At 52.6% G+C, this 26,348-nt stretch overlaps 11 protein-coding genes across 11 annotated transcripts in view; 7 read left to right on the top strand and 4 right to left on the bottom strand.

Annotated features, from left to right (window-relative positions):
* Nucleotides 1-996: 996 nt before the first annotated feature.
* P152DRAFT_462241 (uncharacterized protein) lies at nt 997-2,753 on the bottom strand. The gene has a single exon (XM_033680295.1). The coding sequence runs from the start codon at nt 2,604-2,606 to the stop codon at nt 1,116-1,118; it is 1,491 nt and encodes a 496-aa protein (XP_033530308.1). The 5' UTR covers nt 2,607-2,753; the 3' UTR covers nt 997-1,115.
* Nucleotides 2,754-3,141: 388 nt separating this feature from the next.
* On the top strand, nt 3,142-4,500 carry P152DRAFT_452625 (PhyH-domain-containing protein; the record flags this gene model as incomplete). The annotated part of the gene is made up of 3 exons (XM_033678307.1): nt 3,142-3,214; nt 3,427-3,780; nt 3,830-4,500. 3 exons carry the CDS (start codon nt 3,142-3,144, stop codon nt 4,498-4,500), a joined length of 1,098 nt encoding a protein of 365 aa, XP_033530307.1.
* P152DRAFT_462238 (uncharacterized protein) lies at nt 4,481-5,961 on the bottom strand. Its single transcript, XM_033680294.1, has 4 exons — nt 5,258-5,961; nt 5,118-5,209; nt 4,702-5,067; nt 4,481-4,650 (listed from the first exon to the last, which is right to left on the bottom strand). Exons 1-4 carry the CDS (start codon nt 5,574-5,576, stop codon nt 4,576-4,578), a joined length of 852 nt encoding a protein of 283 aa, XP_033530306.1. The 5' UTR covers nt 5,577-5,961; the 3' UTR covers nt 4,481-4,575.
* Nucleotides 5,962-6,411: 450 nt separating this feature from the next.
* Nucleotides 6,412-7,526, bottom strand: P152DRAFT_462237 (ribosomal protein L22). Its single transcript, XM_033680293.1, has 3 exons — nt 7,474-7,526; nt 6,666-7,418; nt 6,412-6,607 (listed from the first exon to the last, which is right to left on the bottom strand). The coding sequence occupies exons 1-3, from the start codon at nt 7,511-7,513 to the stop codon at nt 6,468-6,470; spliced, it is 933 nt and encodes a 310-aa protein (XP_033530305.1). The 5' UTR covers nt 7,514-7,526; the 3' UTR covers nt 6,412-6,467.
* Nucleotides 7,527-8,509: 983 nt separating this feature from the next.
* On the top strand, nt 8,510-9,919 carry P152DRAFT_462236 (YhhN-domain-containing protein). Its single transcript, XM_033680292.1, has one exon. The coding sequence runs from the start codon at nt 8,975-8,977 to the stop codon at nt 9,653-9,655; it is 681 nt and encodes a 226-aa protein (XP_033530304.1). The 5' UTR covers nt 8,510-8,974; the 3' UTR covers nt 9,656-9,919.
* A 483-nt stretch (nt 9,920-10,402) lies between these two features.
* Nucleotides 10,403-11,485, bottom strand: P152DRAFT_468831 (malate/L-lactate dehydrogenase-like protein; the record flags this gene model as incomplete). The annotated part of the gene is made up of 1 exon (XM_033680849.1): nt 10,403-11,485. The coding sequence occupies one exon, from the start codon at nt 11,483-11,485 to the stop codon at nt 10,403-10,405; it is 1,083 nt and encodes a 360-aa protein (XP_033530303.1).
* A 1,149-nt stretch (nt 11,486-12,634) lies between these two features.
* P152DRAFT_517310 (MFS quinate transporter-like protein) lies at nt 12,635-14,680 on the top strand (the record flags this gene model as incomplete). The annotated part of the gene is made up of 2 exons (XM_033683001.1): nt 12,635-12,705; nt 12,763-14,680. The coding sequence occupies 2 exons, from the start codon at nt 12,635-12,637 to the stop codon at nt 14,327-14,329; spliced, it is 1,638 nt and encodes a 545-aa protein (XP_033530302.1). The 3' UTR covers nt 14,330-14,680.
* A 329-nt stretch (nt 14,681-15,009) lies between these two features.
* P152DRAFT_404854 (ATPase get3) lies at nt 15,010-16,175 on the top strand (the record flags this gene model as incomplete). The annotated part of the gene is made up of 4 exons (XM_033676784.1): nt 15,010-15,187; nt 15,245-15,444; nt 15,492-16,081; nt 16,133-16,175. 4 exons carry the CDS (start codon nt 15,010-15,012, stop codon nt 16,173-16,175), a joined length of 1,011 nt encoding a protein of 336 aa, XP_033530301.1.
* Nucleotides 16,176-16,837: 662 nt separating this feature from the next.
* P152DRAFT_468828 (alpha/beta-hydrolase) lies at nt 16,838-18,259 on the top strand (the record flags this gene model as incomplete). The annotated part of the gene is made up of 4 exons (XM_033680848.1): nt 16,838-16,958; nt 17,331-17,496; nt 17,557-17,893; nt 17,939-18,259. 4 exons carry the CDS (start codon nt 16,838-16,840, stop codon nt 18,257-18,259), a joined length of 945 nt encoding a protein of 314 aa, XP_033530300.1.
* Nucleotides 18,260-20,689: 2,430 nt separating this feature from the next.
* Nucleotides 20,690-21,901, top strand: P152DRAFT_210668 (uncharacterized protein). The gene has a single exon (XM_033674415.1). It carries the CDS (start codon nt 21,026-21,028, stop codon nt 21,437-21,439), a length of 414 nt encoding a protein of 137 aa, XP_033530299.1. The 5' UTR covers nt 20,690-21,025; the 3' UTR covers nt 21,440-21,901.
* A 763-nt stretch (nt 21,902-22,664) lies between these two features.
* The window catches only part of P152DRAFT_517307 (WD40 repeat-like protein), a gene marked incomplete at its 3' end in the record, with an annotated part of 5,013 nt that continues 1,329 nt past the window's right edge, over nt 22,665-26,348 (top strand). The window contains exons 1-3 of the mRNA XM_033683000.1: nt 22,665-22,878; nt 22,937-24,510; nt 24,565-26,264. Coding sequence (XP_033530298.1) covers nt 22,776-22,878; nt 22,937-24,510; nt 24,565-26,264 — 3,377 coding nt within the window. The 5' untranslated portion in view covers nt 22,665-22,775. The remainder of the gene's footprint in view (nt 22,879-22,936; nt 24,511-24,564; nt 26,265-26,348) is intronic.

Below are 26,348 nucleotides of genomic sequence, written 5' to 3'. Positions count from 1 at the left end.
CATTTGCTCGAGGCGCTTCGAGTGCCGTTCCAACTATAGAGTTCACCTGCGGGTTACGACGAAGGAAGCCTTGAGTCCAATGTTGACCGCAAGGGGTCGTATCGCAATTTTCCCGGGCAATGCATTCTGCCATTTGGACCACTCTTGCGTGAGAAAGGGCTCCATTGGCGCGGTCTTCTTCGACAATCCATTCCGTAAGGTATCTTTCCTGGACAGGGGATAGTTTCTGTGTATTCTGGGCGCTCTCTTTGCGAGTTGGACGGCCTGCGAGTCTAGAGTAGACCTTGGGATTTGATATTGCTCCGAAACCTTGCGCAAGGAGGGGATTTTCCAGGTCCGACAATCATCTAGAGTACTTTGTAGAGCCTCTTCTGTATATTCAGCCAATTTGACAAGAACAATGGTCCTTGCATTGATTATTTCATTGATTCAAAACTATCTACAGATCTCCGTATAACCCGATTTAGAGTGGCCGACAAGGGGTCCACTGACTGACTAGCGCGGGTGGGAAAATCTCCCCAGCCTTCCAACGTCAATATTAAATGCTGACAGCTTCGGATCGTCCCGTCGCCATGCTTTCGCAAACCATAATCGCGAGGTTTTGGGTTCTTGCCTCTTGCCGTTGACAATGTTTCTCTATCCTGAGAAGTGAGAAGTGATGACTTTAGTTTTGAACCTGGAATCTGTTCGTGCAATGGGCACAGGGAACAGTTGAGCTCCTTGACGTTCACCGGGCGCTTTCATGCGAGAATCACTATCCCACAGATCCACCATAGGTACACCGCATTGAAGGTTTACCAGAGCTATATCATATATTGGAAGGAAAGGATCAAGTGCCGACCACGCATTGGAATGGTGGGCGTCCGCGGTTGAAAGATGGTTCAATTGGTAGCTAGGGTTAGGGAATCAGGGTCCATTAATGGGAGTCTGTGCGAGCGCGGGCGGTGTTCTACAAAACTAGATATTCACCAACCGAAATGCATTCAATGCAATAATCGTCATTCGTTTTGCATGTCTATAAATTCCTTGACACAGCGTGGTAGAAACAGGGTGTATCAGCCGTAGTACCCTACTCTAAGGCACAATGTTGCTCCTCATATAGTACATCATGCGGCTCATTGACCGATTCCCCAAGAACTAATATCCGCTTCCCTCGGCCTTCTCCCAGCAACGACGACTGCATGCACACCACCAAACGACACCAACCTCACATACCCCCCCGTCACCTCCTCAAGAACCCTCAACACATCTCCCACGTCCTTACTCGCCAGCGGGTTCTTAACGCTCCCCTGCACCGCCTTGACGACCGCGTTCAGCGAAAAGGACGTGCGCGCCACCGGCGCGGTCGGCGAGAGAATGATACCCTTGGAGCAGAGGAGGAGGTCGAGGATCGAGAGGACCTCGGGGGCGCGGGACAGCGCGGCGTGGCGGGCTAGCTCGGTGGGGGAGCGCACAACTTGGGTGGCGGAGACGGATTCTTTGACGCGGATGCGGTCGAGGAGTGAGGTTTGCCGGGAGGCGGATGAGGGGAGTGACAGGGTTTCGTGGTTCGGGTGACGTTCCTTTCGTTGGTTTGGCACAGGTTTCGGAGGGCCAACGTCCGTTGACGCCTCTTTCAGTCGCTTCACGGGATGCTCATCAGATTCTGCGGACGGTTCGGGGACTGGGGAGTCGTCGCGATCACCATGACGGCGCTTCCGCGTGGTGGATTGGATCGTTGACGGTGGCAACCGCCCCTTCATGAGATCTTCTAAACGTTGCTGACCGCGCATGAGCAGCGGCTGGATTCGCACCAGCGACTTGCTCGACTTGACCGGCACCGTCGGCAGGGACGCCACGAAGTCATCTGCATTTTCGTCGCTCTGGGACCATTCCTTGACAATGAGCTGCTCGAATTCTTGCTTCATGGCCTCCGTATCCGGCTGGCGAACGGTGACATTGTTGGCGGTATTTGAGAGCAGCTCTAAGCACACCTTTCCCCTTCCGTGGTCGACGAGCGCGAACGGGATCCGGTCCGATGCGTTGAGAGTGAGTACACCCAAGCATCGTTGTAGATCGTCTAGTCTCACCCTTCTCCTTCCCCAGATCCGGCTAATGGCCGGCGTAAGCTCCTTCACATCGACGGTTGTACCGGTACCATGATGCGCATAGTGGATAGAAAGGCCCGTAAAGAACGATGCATTTAGGCTAATAAGGTCCTGCACTGTCTGGGGAATCGCCTCATCGGTTGGGGGAATCGTGTCGGCAGCGGAGCGCGAGGTAGTGGGAGTTGCATCTTGTGAGGCGGATGGCGATGGGAGACCATGGAGTTTGGCGGAGAATGAGGAGAGTTTGGGCGAGTCGGTAGGCTTGATGTTCAAAATTTCGAGTGAGCGACCGAGTGCCTTCGTTGGAGTCTCGGCGGGTGTGTTGAGTCCATGGGTACGAAATCTCTTTCTCGGAGTAGAGATAGAGGGTAAAGTGCTAGGAGCGGATTCCAGAGGCTCTGGGCTGGCCTTTCGCTTCTTTGAGGTCGAGAGTGCCGAAGTCGCTTTTGTAACGCGACCATAAGATTCGATGGTCTTTCGAGGCCGCTGAGCCTTTGCGGCTTTCGTCGTCTTGGGCATGGCAATGAGCACCTCGGGTCTGTTTACAGGAGGTGCAAAAGGAAACAGAAGATCAAAGAAATGAGGAACTAGCTTCGAAGGTAGAAGATGAATAGAAAGAATTCATAGACTTAAGATATATCTGGACGGATTTGAGATATCGAAACGTGAAGCAAAAGCTATGGTGGAAAACTGGCGAAAGCAGCGAGGTGTAAATAGAGTGGCTGGCGGGCCGTAAAACGCGGAACAGCACGCGTTGCCAGGGGACGTGAAGCGCGCGACGCGTCAAAGTGGATTGGACGCGACTTGATTGGCCACCGACGCCATGGCCATTGAAACTGTTCGGCACTATAGAGTACGAGAGACAGCATGATGATTCTTCTTAGAAACAAAGCAAAATCATACGTTACCACCGATGTGCCTTAGTTCAACAGCGCTGAAGATGAAGATTGCAGCGCATAAGGTCCATTCTCAGCTCAACAACGTCAAACAAGTCCTAGATCTACGGCCTCACCCGATGAAATTACCGCTCGGAAAACATGGAGTCCATTCAACAATGACATTTGAAAACTTAACAGACTTGCAAATTGCAGCATACGAAAGTCAAACACGACCATTAGCACATGACGGTGCGTCATATCAACATGGCTAACTTAGTGAATCGGCTTTAGTTAATCGGAATTCGGACTCACTCTAGTTCCCGAGTCAGTAGCCACTCAATGTACATCAGATATGAGTCATGTAGCCAGACGTCCTGATATCGATTGTGGTGATCAGGATGAATCTACTTCGGAACTCCATACGTTCTTTGACTGTCTTCTCGATCTTATAACCTGATTAGATATTTCCTTCATACCTCAGCAGTTGCCGTTTGAGGTTGGGATGGCGGCAGTTACTCCCTCCGTAACTGGCTCGCTCTCGAGTGGGAATCATGGCTCGCTGTCCGACGGCTTATCACAAGAGCAGTTGGCTTTTTGGGACAAGAATGGATACCTAATCATCCCCGGTGCGTTATCCGGGGAGACTGTCCATGAGCTTCTTTCCGAGACACAGGAAATGCTAGATGAGTTTAGCACAACCGGACTCAAAGATCATCCCGGCACGAAGTTCTCCACTGGCGAAGGCGACGCCGACCATGTGGGCGACGACTACTTTCTAACCAGCGGTGACAAGATCCGGTTCTTCTTCGAAGAGGGTTCGTAGTTCTCCCTCGGAGCGTACAGACGGACGCTGATCTGCTCAAGACGCTTTCTCCCCGTCGGGCGAACTGCTCGGCCCCGTCCCGGCGTCGATCAACAAGATCGGCCATGCGCTCCACGTCCTCTCAGAGCCCTTCCGCCGTATCACGCTGTCGCCCGAAAATGCGGCGATTGCGAAAAGTCTGTCGTTTCGCGACCCGCGGTGCCTCCAGAGTATGGTGATCTGCAAACAGCCGCGTATCGGCGGCGCCGTCCCCCCGCACCAGGACTCGACCTTTTTGTACACCGACCCTCCCAGCGCGGTTGGGTTTTGGTATGCGCTGGAGGATGCCGTCGCTGGGAACGGGTGCTTGAGCTTTGCCAGCGGTAGCCACAAGCGGGCGGCGGTGGAGAAGCGATTCGTGCGGATGGGGGAGGTCGAGGAAGGGAAGGCGGGGACGGGGTTTACGGCGAACGAGGGTGAGAGGTTCCCGGAAGGGCTTGGGTTGGACAGCAATGCCGCTGTTGGAAGCACCGAAGAGTACACGGTGGGGGAGGTGAAAGCGGGCACCTTGGTGCTGATCCATGGGAACCTCCTGCACAAGAGCGAGAGGAATACGAGCGCAAAAAGCCGGTTCATCTACACGTTCCACCTCATCGAGGGTCAAAACGACTACGACAAGTGCAACTGGCTTCAGCCAGACGAGAAGGGCTTCGAGCGGATATTCAGATCGTAAACACTAGCGTACATTTTCATAAATACTATGCTATATTTCCATTGATGGAACAGAGGGCGGTGTTCAAGACAATATTCATCTGTGGGGGGCAATCTCATCCATCTGCGAGTGGTTGAAATGAGCCTTTCTCATATACTCTTCGATTCCATTCTAGTATCGATGTCAGCAGCTGCAAGAAGCGATCACCTGGGCCGGACTTACTCTGCTCTTGCACTCGTGCGGAATGTTCCATCCATCCACGACATATCGCTCACCGGTCTCCTCAGTTCGAGGCCATTCCATTGCCATGTCTCCGCAGCACATCAGACTCTGGCGCAGGTAATCGAAGCAATGGTACAAGTGGTCTGGATGGTCCTTCCCGGTGACGTGCTCCTTCACGGCTTGGAGCTTGGCGGGATCGTCCGACGAAATTCCGTCCACCATCATCCACGCGTACTTTCGAATCTGCCCGAGACAGTGGATCTGATGGTAGAGTGCCGTGCTGTAAATCACGCCCCAAGGGGTGTCTTGGCCGGGCGGAAGATCGTAGTCTTCCCAGTCGGGGATGTAGACGAAACCTCGACCATCCTGATGAATGGTCAGCACGAGATCCATGATTTTTGGTATGTGAGACGTGCCGGAAGTAATCTGTTCCAGGCCTCGTCCGATTCCGGGGTCGACTTCATCCCATATATTTTCTCTTCCACAAAGGTGACCGTTTCAAGAGGCACTGCGTCCACGTCAGCTTAGCCTCCAGCGAGTCTTCTTGACGACCTACGAGGCGGAACCGGAGACTTCATTATCCTATCCGGCCGCTTTCCCCCGATCAACTTCAAAATTTCATCCCTCTTTGCCCCGGCGACCGAGACGACGATAATGAAGAGAAGGATGGAGACTCCGATGGTTCCCACCACAAGTCGCAACAGGAACTTCGTTCGCCGCAAGGATCGGTTTAACTCCAAGATCTGCTGGACCGGATACTCCACATCCGAGTCGGAGCCGTTAAGGAGTTTGGTCTCGTCCATGTTGACATCGTTGTATTTCCCTCTTGACGAATCGCTCGCGTCATCCTGCCCTTTGCTGTCGAATCGGCCCATCCTGATCGGTGTCACTCGGACGGAATCGGGGTGTCGTAGGGGAGTTCAAGACTTTGGGTAAACATAGACGATGGAAAAGCGACAAAAAGCGACACGGTAGAGTTGAAGAACTTGTAGAAAAACCGTTTGAAGCGTCAAAAACTAGATTTCTATACGATCCAAACGTTAATAAGCCTCTAGATGCCACGCTGCGTATCCTTCCTCTCCACACTTCATTACTCCGCAGCAAAGTGTTAGCGAAGTTACTCTCATGGCCAGATCTCCCCATGCTCGGTCCACCACGCCGTTCGGCTCTGCTCCGCGCCAACCACCTGGAGGGGTTCGTCGTTACACATGCTGGCACCGGTGTCCATTCGCAGAGGGTGTGACAGGTCAAGTGCGCATGTTCAGGGAGGTTTTAATGAATCTGAAGCGGGGTTTGATTGAAGATATGGGGTGTTGGCAGGGGGGCCCTGGCGCGGCCGAGGCTTCGAGATGGATGCAAAACACGGGGGCGTTGGAAGATCGACCAATGAGCGGGCGCTGGCTTGAGATTGACTTTGAACTTGGAGATCTAACACTGCATCTAAAGGAAACGACTAGAAGCGATTTGTTCTTTTTGGGAATATGGTGGGTTTACGGATACAATACGACATTTAGGCTGCGCTTGCTAGGTGTAGTTCGCAGCAAAACTTCAATTAGCGAAACTACCTGAAGAACTAAGCGAAACCTGTGAAAGCCGTAGACTTCCGCCTTTAGAACGACACTGGAACCCATCTATGAGTATCAATATGCTTGAGATGCTTGTCGTTTGACGAACAAGAACGCCTGACGATCGCATGGAATTTCATAGTCCCTCTCCAGTCATATATACAACAGTTTTGTACAATGCAAGCATGATCAAAAAATTCTCTACCACAGCACGTACTGACTCTGACCCGTCACTGGACGATCAGGAAGCTGAGTCCATAATGTGCGATTGTCCCTCTTCCTTTGTCGTTCGGCAGCTAGACGTATCCGAGTGGTCTCCTCCTTAAGCACCACGTATAGTCCTGAAGCAGCGCGTTAGAATTCCATAGGGAACGGTGCATGCGACATGGTTTCACTCACTTGCGTATGGTAATCGGAGACGGAACGCTCGTCCACGACCCCGGTAATCGATATCCGTCCCGTAAGGCTCCCGACCAACCCACGCCTGGGAAATATATATCGAGCTCGCGTCGTCGATCTTCCGCCGCGTGCCGTCCTTATCTTTGATTACGATCTTGGCCGGCTCTTTGGCCGGTTCGCCCTCCGCGCCGACCTTGCCGAGACCCATACCTCTGTACACGATGGCTTGATCGCGGGCATACTCGAGGAACGCCTTGACGTGGACAGCCTTCCCCTTTTTGCTGAACCGCATTTGCAGGATCGCTTCCTCGATGGGCTTCCCCGCGATCTGGCGCGCCAGGAACATCAGCTTCTTCGTGCTGGTCTTCAACATTGGGGTCTTGGCCGAGTGCTCTCGTTCGGTGCGCTTCAGCATCTCCCCTTTGGACATCCGTCCCCGTCGCGTGATGTCGCGGATCACCATCTTCCGCTCCCATCGTCTGCGTTTCCACGGCTCGGGATCGGTGGCGGCCATCATCGCAGTCCGATTTATGTCGGGCTTCACCTCTTGCTTCTCGATTTCGGCCCGCTCTTTTCGGTCGATCTCGAAGATATTCGTGGCAGTTAAGTCTCCGAGAGTGGGCATTTCCGGCATCGACGGTGTCTTCGTCGACTCTTTCACTTTCGAGGAGGTTGGCGATTTAGGCGCGGGTTTGGCAGAGGCATACTGCCGGGAAAGGGAAAGTGAGAAGGCTCTGCATTGGCAGAGAGGGACTAGCATAGTTAGAGGCAATCTTGAATCTTGAGGGGCAAGTTGCTCGCAACTTACGTCGATGCGCCAGTTGGCGCGATTTGGTCAGGAGCTTCATCTTATCGTGCTTTGAACTTTCATTCTCATCGCAAGCACGCTGCTCACAACATGAAGGTTCAATTCATGGGATAACCGGAATAGTACCGAGTTGTATAGTTGTAGTATTGTTGCGCAGCCTTCAAGGGTCATAGATATGCTTTGGAGACGAACAAATGTCAGGTTCAACAACAGAAAGATTCGGAATTGATGCCAAGCCCAGACCCCTATCCATAGGATTCATCAGCCACACCATGAAGGTCAGAAACTCCAGTCAGGATGACATAGTCTCATTTACCGTAAATGCGTCCCACTAAATTTCCGTTTTCGATTTAGCGCTGCCGCATCGAGCATAACGCTGTTTTCCTCGTTCAAACATCATCTCTTCAAAAAACATAAATACCACCGCCTGTCCCCTTCTTAACTCCCAATAACCCTCTTCTGTCTCTTCTACCATTTCCATACCTCAGATTGCCTTTGCCTCTTGCATTGCCCCGTACCAATTTTATTCCGCCTACCGATCGGCCCCTTAACACGCGCCATTAACACCGCCTGAATCTCTCGCCCTCGCCTGTCACAGCACGCAAGGAATGGGCTAGTGTGATACAAAATGGTATGCTTCAGTGATTCACGTGCAAATATTAGGAGAGCAATTGATTCTGTATTCCGTATAGTTGCACACTGCATTACGACGATAGACTGGTCTTTGAGGGGTCAGTAAGGCTGTATGGCTAGGACAACAGATCAGGGGTAAAATAGTTAAGGCCATGTGACCTAATGTGATCTAGTCATGTGATACCAATGCAGATATCTTGTGTTTACTGTAGCATCACATCGCCCTACCTAGGATCCCTCTTTATTCTACACTTAATGTAAGAGAACGTCCCAGAGCAATGGAGTGGTTGTGGCTGGTGCAGATCATGCCACGTGACTTGCACCAAGGCTTTGCTTCCGTGGCGCAGATCAATATAGTAAGAAAAGGGGCATTGTAGCATTAATACCATATCTTTCCGGATCTCCGTGTTAGTCTTTCTTCCTCTAGCCAATATCTGCCACGATCCCACGATGAGGTGGCTCCCGTAGAGATCAGATCAGGAGTTCTGACCACGTGATGAGAGGTCATGTGGTGGTGGGTCATGTTGAGTGTTTTCATTTCACCCACCATGGATATCTATCTCATTCCTTCTACCATTCCCTCCTATTCCCCATGTTAGAAGCAGATAGTTATGGAAGTTAGAAGAACGAAGATAGAAAATGGAGGCACAAGGCCACAAGGCACCAACGCATGTAATTAGTCAGCCTATGTAGTTCCCCACATGGGCCTCGCAAAGAGGCCTGACGGGCGTATTGTATGAATCTCTCTCTCTCGCTCTACCTCCCTCCCCCTCTTTCCTTTCTTTCTTCTTTAGCTTAATTCTAGCGAATCAACCTGTTCAAATTCCTTACTGAGTGATCCAAGGTGTCATCGTTACAATATCCAAGTATGGCTCGAAAGACTCCTGTACCGCACTCGGCTATCCAGCCAAGTCCCGATTATAAGGACTTCGGCACCACCCTCCAGCTCCTCCGGCCATTCCTCGCGGTGTCCGCCATCGACCTGATCGGCATCGCCGTCAACTCAATCGCCCTGCAATGGCTGTCCAAACCCCTTCTCGCCCCGGTGCTGCTCATTCTGGTGTACGTGCTACGGGAAAACCGGGCCATCGACCGCGTCGCCATCGGTCTCGTCCTCGCGTGCGGTGGCGATATCGCGCTACTTGTCGGCGGCGAAACGGCCTTCCTCGTCGGAATGGGCTGCTTCCTCGTCACCCAGATTGCCTTCACCACCGCGTTCTTGCGCCATCGTAGCCCTCCCGTCACCGCGTTCCTGATCTACGTTCCCTGCTGGGCGGTAGCGAATTTCCTGCTGTGGACGCCTTTGGGTCCGCTGGCGGTGCCGGTGCTCGTGTACAGCCTCGCTCTTGCGCTGATGGCCATCACTGCGACTGGTGTCTCCTCGCGGGTGGCACTGGGCGGGGGGCTGTTCCTGATCTCGGACATGTTAATTGGGATTCACGTGGCGGGCGTCGCGGTACCCTGCCATGGCTTGGCTGTCATGACAACCTACATCGCGGCCCTGCTGCTCATTACCACCGGCTGGGTGGATGCTACCCCCGGCCGATAGCCCCTCCTGGCTGGTCGGTGTGCAGCGAGTATCAAGGCTTATGTGAAGAACACTGAGACGAAGTAGTCTCCCTTTGACTACTCTCGTAACGTGTTGTGTTGATATGATTCCCAATTAGGAAAGAAGAGTGAATACAGGAGACCAACATGTAAATAATCCACCAGCACTCTAAGACTTCTCTTCTTTTCCTCTTTTCTGTAGCTTGAGTTTGACGAGTTTACGGAAATCGAATCAACTTCTTTCCCGATCGTGTCACATGCTTTTATAACTAACATAGAGGCATAGAAATTGCGAAGGTCGAAAAACTGAAAATTGAGAGTTAGAACTTAGAAGTGTCACGGTATGGCTTGGGGAACCTACCGAGTAGGGCATGCCTGACCAGAAGGTCCTTATATTGATATACCGAATTACCACAATCAACATTGACTTTGGTTTAGTCGTGTTGGTGTCCATTTTGGCGCATAGTGGTAGCGTCGTTACAGGAAGTCCAAAATTGGATGACGCGTTGAGCGTGTGCAAGGCCTTGGCACTGTGCCAGGGAGTTTTGGGGCATCGACAGTAATTACTCTAACGAAACGAGAGCTTTTCGCCTGAGCGGAAAACCCTCCAAAAACGGACGTTTTTGGAGGCAATTTCGGTAGCACACGTTACTTCGTATTGAGAAGTCTATTCTCTAATTATATTCCTCAATTACGGGGGTGTTATCTACCGGTAATCCCTCTTAAGTCCTATCATAATAAGCCCATCTTAGATCCCTTCCACCCCAGCCTTTCTCGCTTCTTCATTGAGGCTGTTGACCTCAATGTGTGCAAAAGGGATTCCGGACACTTCCCTTTGCTTGCGCTTTTCCCCCTCAACTTCACCAGGAAAGTATATCCTTTCGACTCCGTCTGCTTTCTTGCTCCCGGTTACCCTCTCATACAGATGATTCATCCTGTGGCGGAACTCTTCCCCGCTAACGAAGAGGTCTGGCTTCATCGCCACGAAAAGGTGGCCCACTCCTTCCCCCGGCCCTCGCGTCTTGTCATATGGACCGACGACCTCCCCAGCAAACGCAGACCCAGAGAGAACACCTGAGAACACGTCCATCATGATTGCCAACGCCGAGCCTTTAGGGCCGGCCATCGGAAGCATCGTGCCCTCGAGAGCCGCTGCCGGGTCGGTTGTGTCCCTCCCTTCGGCGTCCAACGCCCAGCCGAACGGGATCTCCTCGCCACGCCTCAGCGCTTTGTGAACCTTGCCTCTCGCTGCGACACTTGGCGCGAAGTCAAGAATGAACGGCGGATGGTTCCCTCCAGGAGCTCCGGCGGCAATAGGACTCACACCTAGCAGCTTCTCTCGACCACCGAACGCGGGGAGCGCCGACGAGGAATTGGTGAAGACGAGGGACATCATCCCCGCCTCAATGGCCTGCTCTACAATCCACGCGCTCATGCCAAAGTGGTTGCTGTGGTGCGCCGACACCATGCCGATTCCGAACGTCTGCGCCATGTCGCACGCCCGCTGCATACCGGCTTTGGCGGTCAGAAAACCCCAGCCATTCTTCCCGTCAATTTCTCCTACCACCGGCGTGACTTGTTTGAGGATGGGCTCGGCGGCCGGGTCGAGGAGACCTGCGCGTACGCGGATCAGGTACGGGATGAGGCGGTTGATCCCATGCGATTCGATCCCGCGCAGGTCGGCGAGGACCAGGCATGCGGCAACATGTTCGGCGTGAGACGTTGGTGTTCCGTTGGCCACCAGCAGCCTAGTTGCAAATGCTTCCGCGTCTGCTTTCGATATGAGCCGATAATCTCCGGTCTCGGAGTGGTCACCAGCAGACTCTGCCATGAGCTGATGCCTGATAAGATCCCGTTTACTAGAAGTAGTAGCTTGCTCGAAATTTGCTGGCTGGGAAAGTAGTACAGCGTATCCACGCTGGAGCTGACAGCTCGTGTGAAGATATCCCGAGATGCGAGCCATTTAACGCAGGTCGCCGTTGAGACTAGTTTCGTATGACCGCGCCGAGCACTCGAGCGCCTTGTCGGATTGACTCACTCGAACCAATTGTAGAACCCAATGTTTCCTATGCTCCACATCCATTCCCTTGCTGATATTAGGAATTGGGCGGACACTCTGCGGAATATCAGTTATTCAAGCTTGCTGAAACTGAATGATCGCCAATTATGGCTAACTACGGTAGGATCCGGTGCGCCGAAACTGGGCAGCGGTTGGGGTAAGAACAAGCTTAGACAAGCTTTGTCGGCTGATATATGCAGATCTTCAAACTAAAACCCCACATCGGCATGCAATTGCCAAATTGGATCCAGTCTCAATCCTTTTGCCAATCAGTTATGTCGAACGTAGCCTAGAAATAATTCCTTCCGACAAAGACAACTGCCGCTCCTATCACTTATCGGCCATCGGCCTATCGCGCCTCCAAGATCACGAATCAAACCCCGGGTACGCTACGGTTAATCGGGGACTTTCGACCTTCGGGGTCGGGGTCCGGGGATGTATCCAACCCAGATATCCACCGATTCAGCAGCATACTGGACCTCCGTAACTTCGTTTGCCAACCGAGACGATAGCGGGAGACGTAGGGCTCATCAAAGGACGTTCCTTGTGGATCACATGGTGTTTACGACCAGTTTCACGACATCCCGATGTTAGTAGCGTGCGACGAGCCCTCTTGGCGGATGCATAATCCAAACGTGCAGTGCGAATAGCATGTTCGAGGTCGGTGGTTGGATGCCCAACCATGTTCTACTCAACCAGAATGGCAAGATCGCCTGGATATTCCCCAGCTCAGCTATCCGGACTTTTCTGCTGTGCATCTAGACACGAGCAATCCGCTTACCCCGTGCCATGGCTCGGTTAGATAAGGTTAAATAAATTTGCCGGAAGTTTCGATGGCTTCTATAAGCATTTTCGTCCTCGTGTTCAAGTGGGTGATTCCGTGTCTGCTCGTTTTCTCGTCTCCTGCGTCCCGTTGCAGCTATGTATAAAGACAAGCTGAAAGATACCCCAAGGGAGGCTCTCAATTGGAGACTGTGGTATGGAGTACTGGTGTAAGTCAAAGAACCAATCTCATCCCAGCGAGGAACAGGATCGCTAATATCAACTAGATTTGGGCTCATGGGGGCCGCCCGTGGCCTTGACGAAGGTCTCATTGGAACCTCGTCAACGCAGCCCTCCTTCATCAACCGGTTCGGGCTCAAGGACGAGGATCTATCCAAGCACGACCAGGCGCAGCTTCTCTCCAATATCACCAGCATGGTCCAGATGGGCTCCATCCTAGGCGCGCTGGTGGGCTTCTACTTCAATGACCGGCTCGGACGCATATGGGCAACGAGGCAGCTGTGCTTCCTCTGGATCCTGGGAATCGCCATCTTCCTCGCCGCAGGAAGCAATGGATCCATTGGCATGGTCTACGCGGGCCGCTTCATCGCCGGGATTGGAATCGGCCAGACGACCATCGCCGGCCCAACCTACCTCGCCGAAGTGGCACCAAAGGCGATTCGAGGCCTCTGCGTCACAGTCTTCTCCGGCTCGGTATATCTCGGGATCATGCTTGCGTATTTTGCGAGTTGGGGCTCCTCGATCCACATTGGGGACGATACTGAGGCGCAGTGGATAGTGCCGAACTCCATCCACATCATGTTCGCGGCGGTGATCCTCGGTCTGTCCTTCTTCGCAGTCGAAAGCCCTCGATGGCTGGTCAAGGTTGGGAAGGATGACGTTGCTTTGCTCAATCTCAGCAAGCTGCGTGGCCTCCCAGGGGAGCACCCATTGATTCAAGCGGAGCTCACGGACATCAAATGTGCCCTCGAACGAGAGCAGGAGGCAACGCGGGGTGCCGGCCCGATCGGAATTGTGAAAGAGCTCTTCCTCGACAAGGGCAACCGATATCGTATCATGATGCTGTCTCTCCTCTCTCAGCTCCTGAGTCAATGGTCAGGCGCTTCGTCGATTACGATTTATGCGCCCGAATATTTCGCAATGATGGGTACGTCCGGCCAGAACGAGAAGCTCTTCGCGACAGCCATCCTCGGAATCGTCAAGTTTGTCTCCGCCATCATCTGTGCTCTTTTCCTAATCGACTTCATCGGGAGAAAGCGGTCGCTCTTGATCGGTATCACCCTGCAGCTCCTGAGTATGTTATACATGGCGATTTTCCTCGTCAGTGACAGTAACGTTGGGGAAGAGGATGTGGTACAATCTCCGAGTCAGAAACGAGCAGCGATGGGTGCCATCGTCATGATCTACCTCTCCGGCGCCGGTTGGGCCTTAGGCTTCAACAGCATCCAATACCTGATCAATTCGGAGATCTACCCGCTAAGGCTGCGATCGATCGGCTCCTCCATCGCGATGACCTTCCACTTTGTGAATCAGTACGGCAATTCCAAGGCCGTGCCGCTGATGTTCTTGGACATGACCGAGGGGGGAACCATGTTTTTCTTCACGGCTGTCACGTTACTCGGTCTGCTGTGGGCCATTTTCCTGCTCCCCGAACTCAGTGGGATGTCGTTGGAGTCGATTGACCGGGTGTTTGAGCTTCCCTGGTGGCAGATTGGACTTCGTGGTAGGAAAGTCGCGAAAGAGCAGATTGCATATGCGGAGGCCTATGACCGAGACGGGAAACATGCTATGGTTTCGTCGGAAGACGTCCAGACGGTCGAGCGCAAGGCATAAATGCTTCTCACTCCCCTGACCGGCTGCTTAGCTGGGGATCCTCTAGCGAGTCTCCAAAAGAATCCTAAAATGAAATGGGATAGGCATGCTGCTCTCCAAGATTCGGTGTTCGATGGGTGGTATATGTACATACATAAACACAGTCATTAGCTTGCATCTGAACGGCCGAATGTCGGATTCCATTCATCAGACTCCTGAATCCTGACTCATCACCGGCCTTAAGCGACGACTACACCCGTTGGGCAGCATTTCGTGCACATCCGGAGATTGTTCAGTCAACCCAATGACAGGAGGGTGACATGAATAAAATACACCATGGAACGAAAATGTTTTAAGGCGTGTCGTTTTGGCGTTGACTGTCACGGACTGTTACGGCTTTGGAGATGTGAATGAGAAAAGGCCATTGATGCCCTGGTAGCCTTGCGCGCCTTGGTGCCTTGATGCGGGATGACGCAACGGTTGATTTTCGGGCTAACAAGCCACACCAGCCAAATCGTAACAGAAGATCCAGCCATGGAATTAGACAGCCTTTCCTCTTAACATTCATGCTCTCTGATTAGCTTCTAGTTGCTTCGGTTTCTCATGTCTGGTGCCTTATATTAACTTCCCTAATCTTCGAAACTGGGTCGAGCACCATATACCGATCTTCACATACGACCCTATCCACCGAGACCACCAGCATGGCGGACGATTTCCCTGAGATGGAGCCGACGCTCCAGTCTATAATAGATCAGAAATCGTTGAAATGGATCTTTGTGGGTGGTAAAGGTGGTGTCGGCAAGACGAGCAACAGCTGTGCACTGGCAATCCAAATGGCGAAAGTCCGTGAAAGCGTTCTGCTCATCAGCACGGATCCAGGTAAGAGGAGAACTAGACGGCACGCAACAGTCGAGAACATGTACTGAGCGCCCAAAGCCCACAATCTTAGCGATGCCTTCAACCAGAAGTTCGGCAAGGAAGCACGACTCATCAATGGCTTTACAAACCTCTCTGCCATCGAAGTCGATCCCAACGGAAGCATCCAAGATCTACTCGAGTCCGGTGGCGACGCCGCGCAAGATGCCGCGCAAGAAATGGGGGGTTTGGGTGGGATGATGCAAGACCTCGCATTCAATGTGAGCCGCTCCCGCCCCGAGCATGCATGAGAGGCTAACAATCCAAGATTCCCGGTATCGACGAAGCATGCTCCTTTGCTGAGCTCCTCAAACATGTCAAGAAACAGTCGTACGACCTAGTGATCTGCGACACTGCACCCACCGGCCACACTCTTCGATTTCTGCAGTTTCCCGGCGTAATAGAGAAAGCCCTGGCGAAGCTGTCGCAGCTCTCGACACAATTCGGACCCATGCTGAACTCGATCATCGGAGCACGTGGAGGTCTACCCGGTGGTCAGTCATTCGACGACCTCGTGGCGAAAATGGAGGCCCTGCGCAAAACGATCAGCGAGGTCAACACGCAATTCCAAAATCCGGAGCTCACCACCTTCGTTTGCGTGTGCATCGCCGAGTTCCTCTCGCTTTACGAGACGGAGCGCCTGATCCAAGAACTGTCATCGTTCAACATGGACACGCACGCCATCGTGGTCAACCAGCTGCTCTTCCCGAAGACGGACAACCCCTGCGAGCAATGCAACGCGCGGAGAAAGATGCAGAAAAAGTATCTCGAGCAGATCGACGAGCTGTACGATGAGTTCAATGTCGTCAAGATGCCGATGCTGACGGAGGAGATCCGAGGAAAAGAGAAACTAGAACAGTGAGCCTTCTCGTACTCCGTTCGTGGTTCACGCGACTGACTTCTCGACAGGTTCAGCGAAATGCTAGTCACGCCGTATCAGCCCCCTGAATAAACGTATAGATTATTGGATGAACAATGATACCACGATGACGGGCAATCAGCATGGCGTTAGCATTCTGTCGAGTCTAGCAAGGGTTTCCGAGATCATACAGCTACATCTGCATATCAGTTGGCTTACTCCAAGGAATACAAATCAATATCCCCTTGCGGCGTAGTTCCAAAACTGGGGAATTTAGTTACAATCTCCGCGTAGACTTGTTTGGCTGCCAAATCAGTGCAAGATACCGAGCCAGTGCCGTCAGATATCCATCAGTTGCCGATGTTACCCTACTCTTGACTAGCTTCGGCCAATGACACCAGTGGCATACCGTAACATAGCCATCCCCACGTGCTATGTTCCTCCGCCTCAAAGTCCATCGAATAAGCCACCGATTCTCATCACATAAACAAAGATATGCACAGCGCATTCGCGACTTGATTAGTGTTCGGCGAGGAGCAGTCATCGCCCTGTCATTGGCCAATTATTCAAGGTGCTAGCCGCGCTTAGTGCATTCTAGGTTTAGCGTTCCTGTTCGATCCACAGGGTCATCCAATGCCCGTTCGCCAACACTATAATATGATGAGACTCTCCTTCGTGTGTGGCTTTTCGTTTGGTATATCACTATTTTACAGGGTGCACCAATGGATCCTCTTCATCGCTCGAACTCTCCGGAAATGCCTTCGGACCAGGCCACACTATCGATATTCGGGGTATTTCAATGGATCAGAAAATGTCTTGACATCGAGCGGGGTGTGATTCCGTTGCATGAACGCCAGGGCATTATCCGGAACCAACGTTCGGAACAAGCTTAGCGAAGTCCACCGGTGACTGTGGTAACAGTTACATTCCGCATCCTGAGGTACAGGATGATCTTTCCTTTAATTGTATATGCCTATGATCTTTTAAGAACCTGATGGCGATGGCATCGGGTCTGGTTCAGGGAGCGCCGCCGGTTTCCTGCCCTTCATTTCCTCTGTAGCCGAACATTTCACTCGTTTCTCGTGCTCTTCGCGATGTTCACGCTGGCTCAAGCAATAGCTTTCTTTTTCTTCTTTTCCGTGCGAACGGTATTCGCTGTCCCAGTGGAATCTAGGCTGCAGAGGCGATGTAAGACTCCATGCCATTGACTCCAATCCTAAGGGATGATCACTGATTGAACCTCTCCAGCTGTTTCTGAGGAGTTGCTGAATACGTTCATGCTTATGAGCCAGTTCAGCGCTGCTGTATACTGTCGTTCAAACAATGATTCTCCTGGGACGTCATTGAGCTGTTCTGCCGGGAATTGCCCCCTTGTTGAGGCAGGAGATACGCAGACTGTGGCGGAGTTTCAGGAGTAAGCCGCAAATCAATCTAGCAGTGATGTTGGGTATTGCTGACTCGATGGTAACCGTAGTACGGCAGCGACCGATACAACCGGATATGTCGCCATCTCCCGAAAATACTCCATGATCGTCGTTGGGTTCCGAGGTTCTCGCTCCATGAGGAATTATATTGCAGACCTGACTTTCGAGGGCGAGTCAGTCAATCTTGCGGGCTGTAAAAACTGCAAAGGCCATAAAGGTTTCTGGAACTCATGGCAAGAAGCGAAAGAGCAGGTTGTTCGCGCCGTGCGGCAGGTATCTGCGGAGAACCCAGGATATCAGATCGTGTTCACTGGGCACAGTCTCGGAGCAGCCGTTGCGACGCTAGCTGCTGCGGATATGAGGACAATGGGCTTGGATATTTCTTTAGTATGTCCACGGTCCTAACCGCGCACTGAAAGCTGACAATGGCAGTACACATTTGGCGCGCCCCGAGTGGGGGACTCATCGTTATCGACATTCATCAGCAACCAACCGGGCGGTAACTATCGTCTCACCCACGGTTCCGATCTGATACCTCAATTGCCACCTCTTCTGTTTGGATACCGGCATATATCCCCAGAGTATTTCATTTCGAGCGGTCAGAATATTGTTCCGACCCCCAAGGACATCACCATATATTCTGGAGATTGGAATCTTTCCGGCAACACTGGGAAGCTCCCAGGAAATGTGGTTGCTCATCAATGGTACTTCAATAGAATCGCTAGCTGCGCGAGCGGCTTCGAATGGAAATGAGACTTGACAAATGCAGAGAAACAGAGAGAAAACTTAAAAGGAGACTCGGTGAACGACTCGAATTTTGATATCACCAACGTATTCGGTATTACACATCTAATAGACCACCCTCGAGAGGATTGGACTGTTGGAAAGGAATTCGGGTGATCATTGAAGTAGCGATCCTGAGTAACGGTGCCATTAAGGATTTCCGCTGGAGGCAGGGGTCCCTGCCAAGTGCCATGTGATATCCGGCTTTCCATTGAAGATTCCAAGCTCATAATTACTACGTAATCTGTGTGCTACCGAACTTCCGTTCGTAGTTTAGCAACGCCCTACGGTATCTGGTATAGCGCTGTTTTCCGTTTTCAATGAAATCTCACCAGCCTCGGTAAAAACCTCGTCGACCGTTGCAGTGCCCAACGTTTCAAGATGGAGCAAGTGAAACCTATCTCGGCTAAGAATAAAAGGGAGAGAGTGGGGTATGGGCGCTTCGGCCGTGAGCAGCCTCTCTTTGGGTATTGGGATTCAATCGCATTTACGGACGAGGCGCATATCGACCCTAACGAACAGACAAAGGGGAGGGTAATACGGGAAGAGGGAACGCGTCTTAATGTGAGGGTTCGAGTCAAATGGATTCGATACCATAGTTTAACGTTATGAATTCAGTTAAAGAAAGAAAGAAAGAAAGAAAGAAAGAAAGAGAAGATCTCTCTCTTCTCAAGGAAGTCTGCTGATATGCCTGGGGCGGCCATGCAGTTTGCTACACACTACATGAAGTTACCTCAGGCTCTCAGGCCCTTCAGTGGGACGCAAAGGCGCTAACCCAAAATGGGTCACCCACACGAAGGGCCTGAGACAAATTTGAAATTTTTTGGTGGCGTTGACGTTCGTGGCATGCAAATTGCCCCTCCAAGCTCCGCTGCGAACTCGTCTCGAAATCGACATCAAGTCAAAGTACGAAGCCAAACAGCGCGTCCAAGTCGGCAACCAAACATATTCCTAAATCCCCGATCTCATTAGGCGAGGTGGCTAAGTAGTCATGAAGAATCCTGAGACCTGAGTAATAGTAGTAGGTTGCAGCATTGATATTGGAGATGCGAGAACTATTTAATAACTAACAGCGAACCTTAAGGACGGAAGAGAGTGAGTTCCTTCTGCCTATTGATTCGTATATGCTTGCTGAACTGACGTAGAACTCTTGGACAGCCGATCTCTGAATATGGTTTCTAAAGGATCTTCTTCTTCGACTGTAGCAGAAAATGGCGCATCTGCTCCATCTTCATTGTTACCGCCTCCAACATCGAAGGCAAGGACTCGCGATCAGGGGGGCGCGGTAGTTTGTGTAGCAGAATGGTCGATAGCTGGGATCCATAGCTCCGAATTCCAAATTTTTGAGATAGAATTGGTCTATATTGCGCGTAGAATCATTCCATGAAGCTGATGATGTTGACCTGAATGCTCACCAATTTGCATGCCACGAACGTCAACGCCACCAAAAAATTTCAAATTTGTCTCAGGCCCTTCGTGTGGGTGACCCATTTTGGGTTAGCGCCTTTGCGTCCCACTGAAGGGCCTGAGAGCCTGAGGTAAGCATTGCATGAAGCCATGCAGGTAGTCACGTGTTGCTTGTGGCTCACCCCACCTGCGCCTCTCCAGGCCGTCAGGCAATCAACCACGTCTGAGCCAAAGGCGCAAGACCATTACACTTAAGCCTGAAAACCTCCAAGCCAGACCCGCAAAGGTAGGTAATGCCCTTCATTTTGCAGCTTCAATCAGTTGGTGGCATAAGAGCGAGCTCAAGTTCCATCACGATAAGTCTGAAGACCCTCCAAAGGCCCCAAGTCGACTGCGAATGCCACGGAAAAGCAGTGTAGATGTAGAGTCGTCTTCGACGCGAATCCGCTTCAGGAAATGAATGACGGAGGATGAAAGTCGTCCTTCGGGGAGAACTTCGGCTTCCTAACGATGAAACTCCCACCAAGGCCGATGGTCCATGTCCTCTAACGGTCGTCCTGTCCCCGCAAGGTCAAGGAGTTGGTTATGCAGCGCCGCGAATCGTTCGAAATCCATACCTTCTACCCTTCGAACAGTGTTTGATTCGGTAACGAGCCATTCTGTTGAAATATCAAGATTCATCTGGATATGCGACGCGATGGGTGGGGTGGTGCGGTCGCTTGTGGTTTACGGCAGAGGTGTCTAGTACCTACCGTAGGTTTAAGAGAGAGAGAGATTTATACGCCCGCGCAAAAAGCCTACACCACCGTACGAACCGCTCCAGACACCATCGTTGTCCCCAGCGCCCGAAAGTCACGTGCGGTCAACCCCAGAAAGGGAGGAAGTTCGGACCCTCCGGAGGCATTGCCCAGAGCTCTCAAATAACGATATTTTTAAACGATGTGGTGTTTCAACGGCCACAGGATATCGTATCTTAAGAGCTAGGAGTTCTAGGCGAACTAATAAGGCAGGGTCGGGACCGCAAGAGGTCGCCCACGGAGTCTCCTGGTTGAACAGATCCAGGCTATTATCCGGTGGCTCGTCGGTCATTACGACCGGCGAATCGAGTCATTTGAGGAGATAGTGCGATCTTGGAAGCTCGGATGCCATTGGCAGACCCTTAAATCAGCCGTTGAGCGTGAGGGATTCCAGAAGTGCCGTGCCTGTCAAAAACCGTATATCAAGGAGGAGAACCGGATCAAGCGCTACCAATTCGCTCAGGACCACCGCCTTTGGACTCCCCTCTGGCGATACGTTGTCTTCTCAGATGAGGCCCATTTCCATCTTGGTATGGAGAACTCAAAGTGGGTAATCCGCGGGAAAGAGGAGCGGTATTGCCCTGATTGCATTCAGCATAGGAAAAAGAGACCAAAAAATGTCCTCCACGCCTGGGGTGCCGTAGGGATGGGATATAAGAGCCACCTCGTATTCTACGAATACCACAAAAAGGAGAGGCCGGGGGGTCGCGAATCTGGACTCAATATGACCCGTTACCGCGACGAGATCTTGAAGCCCTATATCGTCCCCCTTTTCCAGCGTTTTCGGAAGGAAGGGAGGCCCTTCCTCCTCGAGGTTGAAAATGATGGGTGCCACGGAACCCGGAGCAAGACTAATAGGGTGAAAAAGTTCATGTCTGAATGGGGGATTCCTTGGTATGCGGACCTCCAGATATGTCCCCAATTGAGAACGTCTGGAGGATCCTAAAACAGCGCTTAAAACAGCGTAAACGGCATCCCAAAACTCAGGGAGAGCTCAAGGATGCGATCATCGATGAATGGAACAAGATTCCACAACATGAGATCGATTCCTATATCGAATCTATGCCTGACAGGATGGCAGAGATTGCAGAGCGAAATGGGCTTCAATCACGTTATTAAGAGCTCAACGCCTGAAACTCTCGCGACATTACTATTTACATAGAAATCTACAGCCTCAAATTTACATGTGAACCGCCTGGAAAGTGATATTTTGCTGTATGAGTGGTTTGATGGTGGTTTTGGTGGTGCTGGGCAGGGGGCCTCGAATTTGGCCCTATCACGATTTTCTCACACAACCCTCGGTTGAGGTGAGGCAAGAGGGGGGTCTATAGCTGCCCTGCACCACCGCATTGTGTCGGGGAAGTACATATTGGAATTGAGATTCAGAAAAGCCATGGATATTAACTAAGTGTAAGGAATGATAGACGATGCAAGGTGTGACTTTTTAAAAATATTCGACATGGTGGCGGGGGTGGTCACCTGCCGTTTCTGGTTTTGGGTGTCCTCTTCCCTAGCTCGGACTTCTCCATCTTCGTTCTTTCCTCTAAACTGTCCCCACCTTTCACCTCCTTCGCCCTCCTCGCCTTTCCTTGCACCTTTCCCTAACGGGCCCCTGTCACCCAATCGCTCTCCCCTTCTCGCTCGCGCATGACCGACACGACTCCGCTCCCAGCTGCAACTAGCCTCTGCCGTAGCAGAAGGGACAGAAAGGGCGGCCGCGGCGACCTCGAGGCATTCGAGGACCGGAAGAATGTGTCTATAAGCATCGCGTGCCAAAACCAAGCCGGCTTAGAGAGTAATAAGGATAATTATAGAGGATGACAGGGCGGCAGGGTTACCGGCCGTGGCCAGTCTAGAAACTCCACAGTCCACAATCAAGGGTTCCTACTTTGACGAAAGATAGTGGATAACATTTCCATTTCTATTTTCGCGCTTGATATTATAAATACAGTCAACCTGAGTGATATAAGACATTGCTTCAAGTTCGGAGGGGGTACAGCGCCCGTTGGCCGCCGAAATGGAAGATGCTCGCTTTGATAGTGTCGACAAATGGTCTTGGTGTTAGGTCCGCCCTACCTTGCAGCCGACAGCCGCTCTCCAGCAGTGGATAGCGGCAAGGCAGGAGTGTTGATTGGCGAGCCTTGCGAATGCATTCGCTAGTTGAGGATTGAGGATGAACCTCATCTGCATACAGACATGAACTCACTCCCAGGTGTTCGCATGCCCACATACACAGCAACATGCGCCAGAAGAGAGCGAATTAGCGTCGCTATTCCAAGCTCATGTCAGGCAGCACTCAACTTATTAGTGGTGTGTCCGCCAACCAGAATTCGCAGGTCGTGGCTGGCACTATCCATGGGTCTGTGAACTTTGGGAGCAGCAAAAGTGAGGGTGCTTAGCTGGCTATGGCCTCAAAGCAGCAGGAAGCTTACTGGCAATCTAGACTTGAACGATGTGCTCAACTCCCTCCCTACCGCAAAGGACGCGCCGTTCAATACATACCAGCGACAACACGACCCGGCCTGCCTTCCCGATACCCGCGTCGACCTCCTCCAAGAGATATACAACTGGGCTGACAGGCAAGATGGGCGCTCTATTTTCTGGTTGAACGGCTTGGCCGGCACGGGCAAGTCGACAATTGCGCGCACTGTCGCCCGCAGAGGCTTCGATGAGAAGCATCTCGGAGCCAGCTTCTTCTTCTCGCGCGGCGGTGGGGATGTCAACCATGCAGGCAAGTTCATCACGAGCATTGCGTGGCAGCTGGCGAACAACATACCCTCTCTCCAACAGTACATTTGCGATGCCATCATAGAGCACCGCGACATTGCGAGCCAGTCCCTCCGTGACCAGTGGCAGCAACTTATCCTAGGTCCACTATTAAAGCTAGGTGAAAACGGTGGCCAGTCCTCGTACATTCTTGTCGTTGATGCGCTCGATGAGTGCGACGGTGACAATAACATCCGGATTATCATACACCTCTTAGCTGAAGCTCGATTGTTAAAGACGGTTCGACTACGAGTCTTGCTGACAAGCCGACCTGAAATTCCAATCCGATATGGATTCCGTCAGCTACCGAATGCGAATATCCAGGATTTTGTACTTCACAGCATATCACCCTCTATCGTAGATCACGATATCTCTGTTTTCTTCGAGTATAATCTTAAGCTCATTGGACAGGAGCACTCTCTAGATGACTCCTGGCCAGGCGAAGAGATTATCAAAAGCCTGATCCAGACTGCAGGGGGATTGTTCATTTGGGCCGCAACCGCTTGTCGGTTCATTCAAGAAGGTTATCTCGCAGACGAAAGAGTGCAAACTTTGTTAGAAGGTAGTACCTCTATTCCTGCACCAGAAGAGCATCCAGAAGTACACCTTAATAAGCTCTATACTACCGTCCTAAAGAAATCTATCCGGTTAGGTTACTTAGCGAAAGAGAAGGAAGCATTGTATGGCATGCAAAGTCATATTCTTGGAAGCATCGTGGTGCTCTTCTCCCCGCTCTCTGCCGGCTCGCTTCACAGGCTACTTAATATCCCCAAGCAAAATATTGGTCAGGTGCTCAGGGATCTTCATGCGATTCTAAACATTCCCAAGGTCGACATATATCCACTTCGTCTGCATCACCCTTCGTTTCGCGACTTTCTCCTCGATGAAAAGAGATGCGGAGATCCAAACTTATGGGTAGACGAGAAGAAAGCCCACCAAGTGTTAACCAACAGCTGTATCCAGCTTATGTCGTTATCACTCAAGCAAGATATATGTTGCGTGAATGCCCCCGGCATGCTTGTAGCCAATGCCGAGAGACGCCGAGTTACACAAAGTTTACCTCCTGAAGTCCAGTATGCATGTCTTTACTGGATCCAGCACCTCCAGAAAAGCGGTACTCGACTTTACGATAATGGTCAAGTGCATCAATTCTTACAGGAACATCTTCTTCACTGGCTCGAGGCCCTTGGATGGATGGGAATGGTGTCGGAAGGAGTTTATGCTATCACATCTTTGGGGTCGTTTACTTCCGTTAGTATAACTATCTACAGCATATTACAGAGTATTCGCTAACAATTTGGCCAGTTAAGTGGCTGTCCTAGTCTCTCGAAATTTATCCATGATGCGAAGCGGTTCGTGCTCTATAACCGACATATTATCGAGCAGGCTCCCCTTCAGACGTACTGCAGTGCCCTCGTATTCGCACCGACAATAAGTATAATAAGACAGCAGTTCGTAAACTGTATGCCTAGATGGATACGAAATTCGCCAAGGGTTAAGGAGAAATGGCATGCGGTAATACAGACGCTGGAGGGCCATTCGGACCGCGTCAACGCCGTGGCCTTCTCGCCGGACAGAAAGACGCTGGCGTCGGCATCGAACGACAGGATGGTCAAGCTGTGGGACGCCGGGTCGGGCGCGCTGCAGCAGACGCTCGACGGCCATTCGCGCTCGGTCCGCGCCGTGGCCTTCACGCCGGATGGAAAGACGCTGGCGTCGGCATCGAGCGACGGGACGGTTAAACTATGGGACGCCGGGTCGGGCGCGCTGCAGCAGACACTCAAGGGCCATTTGGGCTCGGTCTACGCCGTGGCCTTCGCGCCGGACGGAAAGACGCTGGCGTCGGCATCGAACGACAGGACGGTCAAGCTGTGGGACGCCGGGTCGGGCGCTCTACAGAAGACGCTCGAGGGCCATTCGGACTCGGTCCGCGCCGTGGCCTTCGCGCCGGACGGAAAGACACTGGCGTCGGCATCGAACGACAGGACGGTCACGCTGTGGGACGCCGGGTCGGGTGTGCTGCAGCAGACGCTCGAGGACCATTTAGGCTGGGTCTACGCCGTGGCCTTCGCGCCGGACGGAAAGACGCTGGCGTCGGCATCGAGCGATAGAACGGTCAAGCTGTGGGACGCCGGGTCGGGCGCGCTGCAGCAGACGCTCGACGGCCATTTGGGCTCGGTCCTCGCCGTGGCCTTCGCGCCGAACGGCAAGACGCTAGCGTCGGCATCGAACGACAGGACGGTCAAGCTATGGGACGCCGGGTCCGGCACGCTACAGCAGACGCTCGACGGCCATTCGGAATCGGTCTGTGCCGTGGCCTTCGCGCCGGACGGAAAGACGCTGGCGTCGGCATCGGACGATGCGACGGTCAATCTATGGGACGCCGGATCGGGCGCGCTGCAGCAGACGCTTAAGGGACATTCGCGCTCGGTCCGCGCCGTGGCCTTCACGCCGGACGGCAAGACGCTGGCGTCAGCATCGGACGATGCGACGGTTAAGCTGTGGGACGCCGGGTCGGGCGCGCTGCAGCAGACGCTCGAGGGCCATTCGCGCTCGGTCCGCGCCGTGGCCTTCGCGCCGGATGGAAAGACGCTGGCGTCGGCATCGAGCGACGGGACGATTAAACTATGGGACGCTGGGTCGGGCGCGCTGCAGCAGACGCTCGACGGCCATTCGGAATCGGTCTGTGCCGTGGCCTTCGCGCCGGACGGAAAGATGCTGGCGTCGGCATCGAACGACAGGACGATCAAGCTGTGGGACGCCGGGTCGGGTGCGCTGCAGCAGACGCTCGAGGACCATTTAGGCTGGGTCTACGCCGTGGCCTTCACGCCGGACGGCAAGACGCTGGCGTCGGTATCGGAGGACGCGACGGTCAAGCTGTGGGATGCCGGGTCGGGCGCACTGCAGCAGACACTCAAGGGCCATTTGAGCTGGGTCTACGCCGTGGCCTTCGCGCCGGACGGCAAGACGCTGGCGTCGGCATCGGACGATGCGACGGTCAAGCTGTGGGATGCGGGGTCGGGCGCGCTGCAGCAGACGCTCGACGGCCATTCGGGCTCGGTCCTCGCCGTGGCCTTCGCGCCGGACGG

The sequence above is a fragment of the Eremomyces bilateralis genome (genome assembly GCF_010015585.1).
Source record: "Eremomyces bilateralis CBS 781.70 unplaced genomic scaffold P152scaffold_32, whole genome shotgun sequence".
Taxonomy (NCBI): Eukaryota; Fungi; Ascomycota; class Dothideomycetes; order Eremomycetales; family Eremomycetaceae; genus Eremomyces; species Eremomyces bilateralis.
This window is presented reverse-complemented; position numbering and strand designations above follow the sequence as displayed.

What these genes read in the sequence shown, in the direction of transcription:
- P152DRAFT_462237 (XM_033680293.1), bottom strand. Translation starts at nt 7,513, where the DNA reads ATGAAGCTCCTGACCAAATCGCGCCAACTGGCGCATCGAC. An exon ending in GCGCCAACTGGCGCATCGAC is followed by an intron (nt 7,419 to 7,473) that starts GTAAGTTGCGAG and finishes TAACTATGCTAG; the next exon opens with TCCCTCTCTGCCAATGCAGA. An exon ending in TCTCCGATTACCATACGCAA is followed by an intron (nt 6,608 to 6,665) that starts GTGAGTGAAACC and finishes GCGCTGCTTCAG; the next exon opens with GACTATACGTGGTGCTTAAG.
- P152DRAFT_462241 (XM_033680295.1), bottom strand. Translation starts at nt 2,606, where the DNA reads ATGCCCAAGACGACGAAAGCCGCAAAGGCTCAGCGGCCTCGAAAGACC.
- P152DRAFT_462238 (XM_033680294.1), bottom strand. Translation starts at nt 5,576, where the DNA reads ATGGGCCGATTCGACAGCAAAGGGCAGGATGACGCGAGCGATTCGTCA. An exon ending in GAAGTCTCCGGTTCCGCCTC is followed by an intron (nt 5,210 to 5,257) that starts GTAGGTCGTCAA and finishes ACGTGGACGCAG; the next exon opens with TGCCTCTTGAAACGGTCACC. An exon ending in CCTGGAACAGATTACTTCCG is followed by an intron (nt 5,068 to 5,117) that starts GCACGTCTCACA and finishes ACCATTCATCAG; the next exon opens with GATGGTCGAGGTTTCGTCTA.
- P152DRAFT_462236 (XM_033680292.1), top strand. Translation starts at nt 8,975, where the DNA reads ATGGCTCGAAAGACTCCTGTACCGCACTCGGCTATCCAGCCAAGTCCC.
- P152DRAFT_210668 (XM_033674415.1), top strand. Translation starts at nt 21,026, where the DNA reads ATGGAGAACTCAAAGTGGGTAATCCGCGGGAAAGAGGAGCGGTATTGC.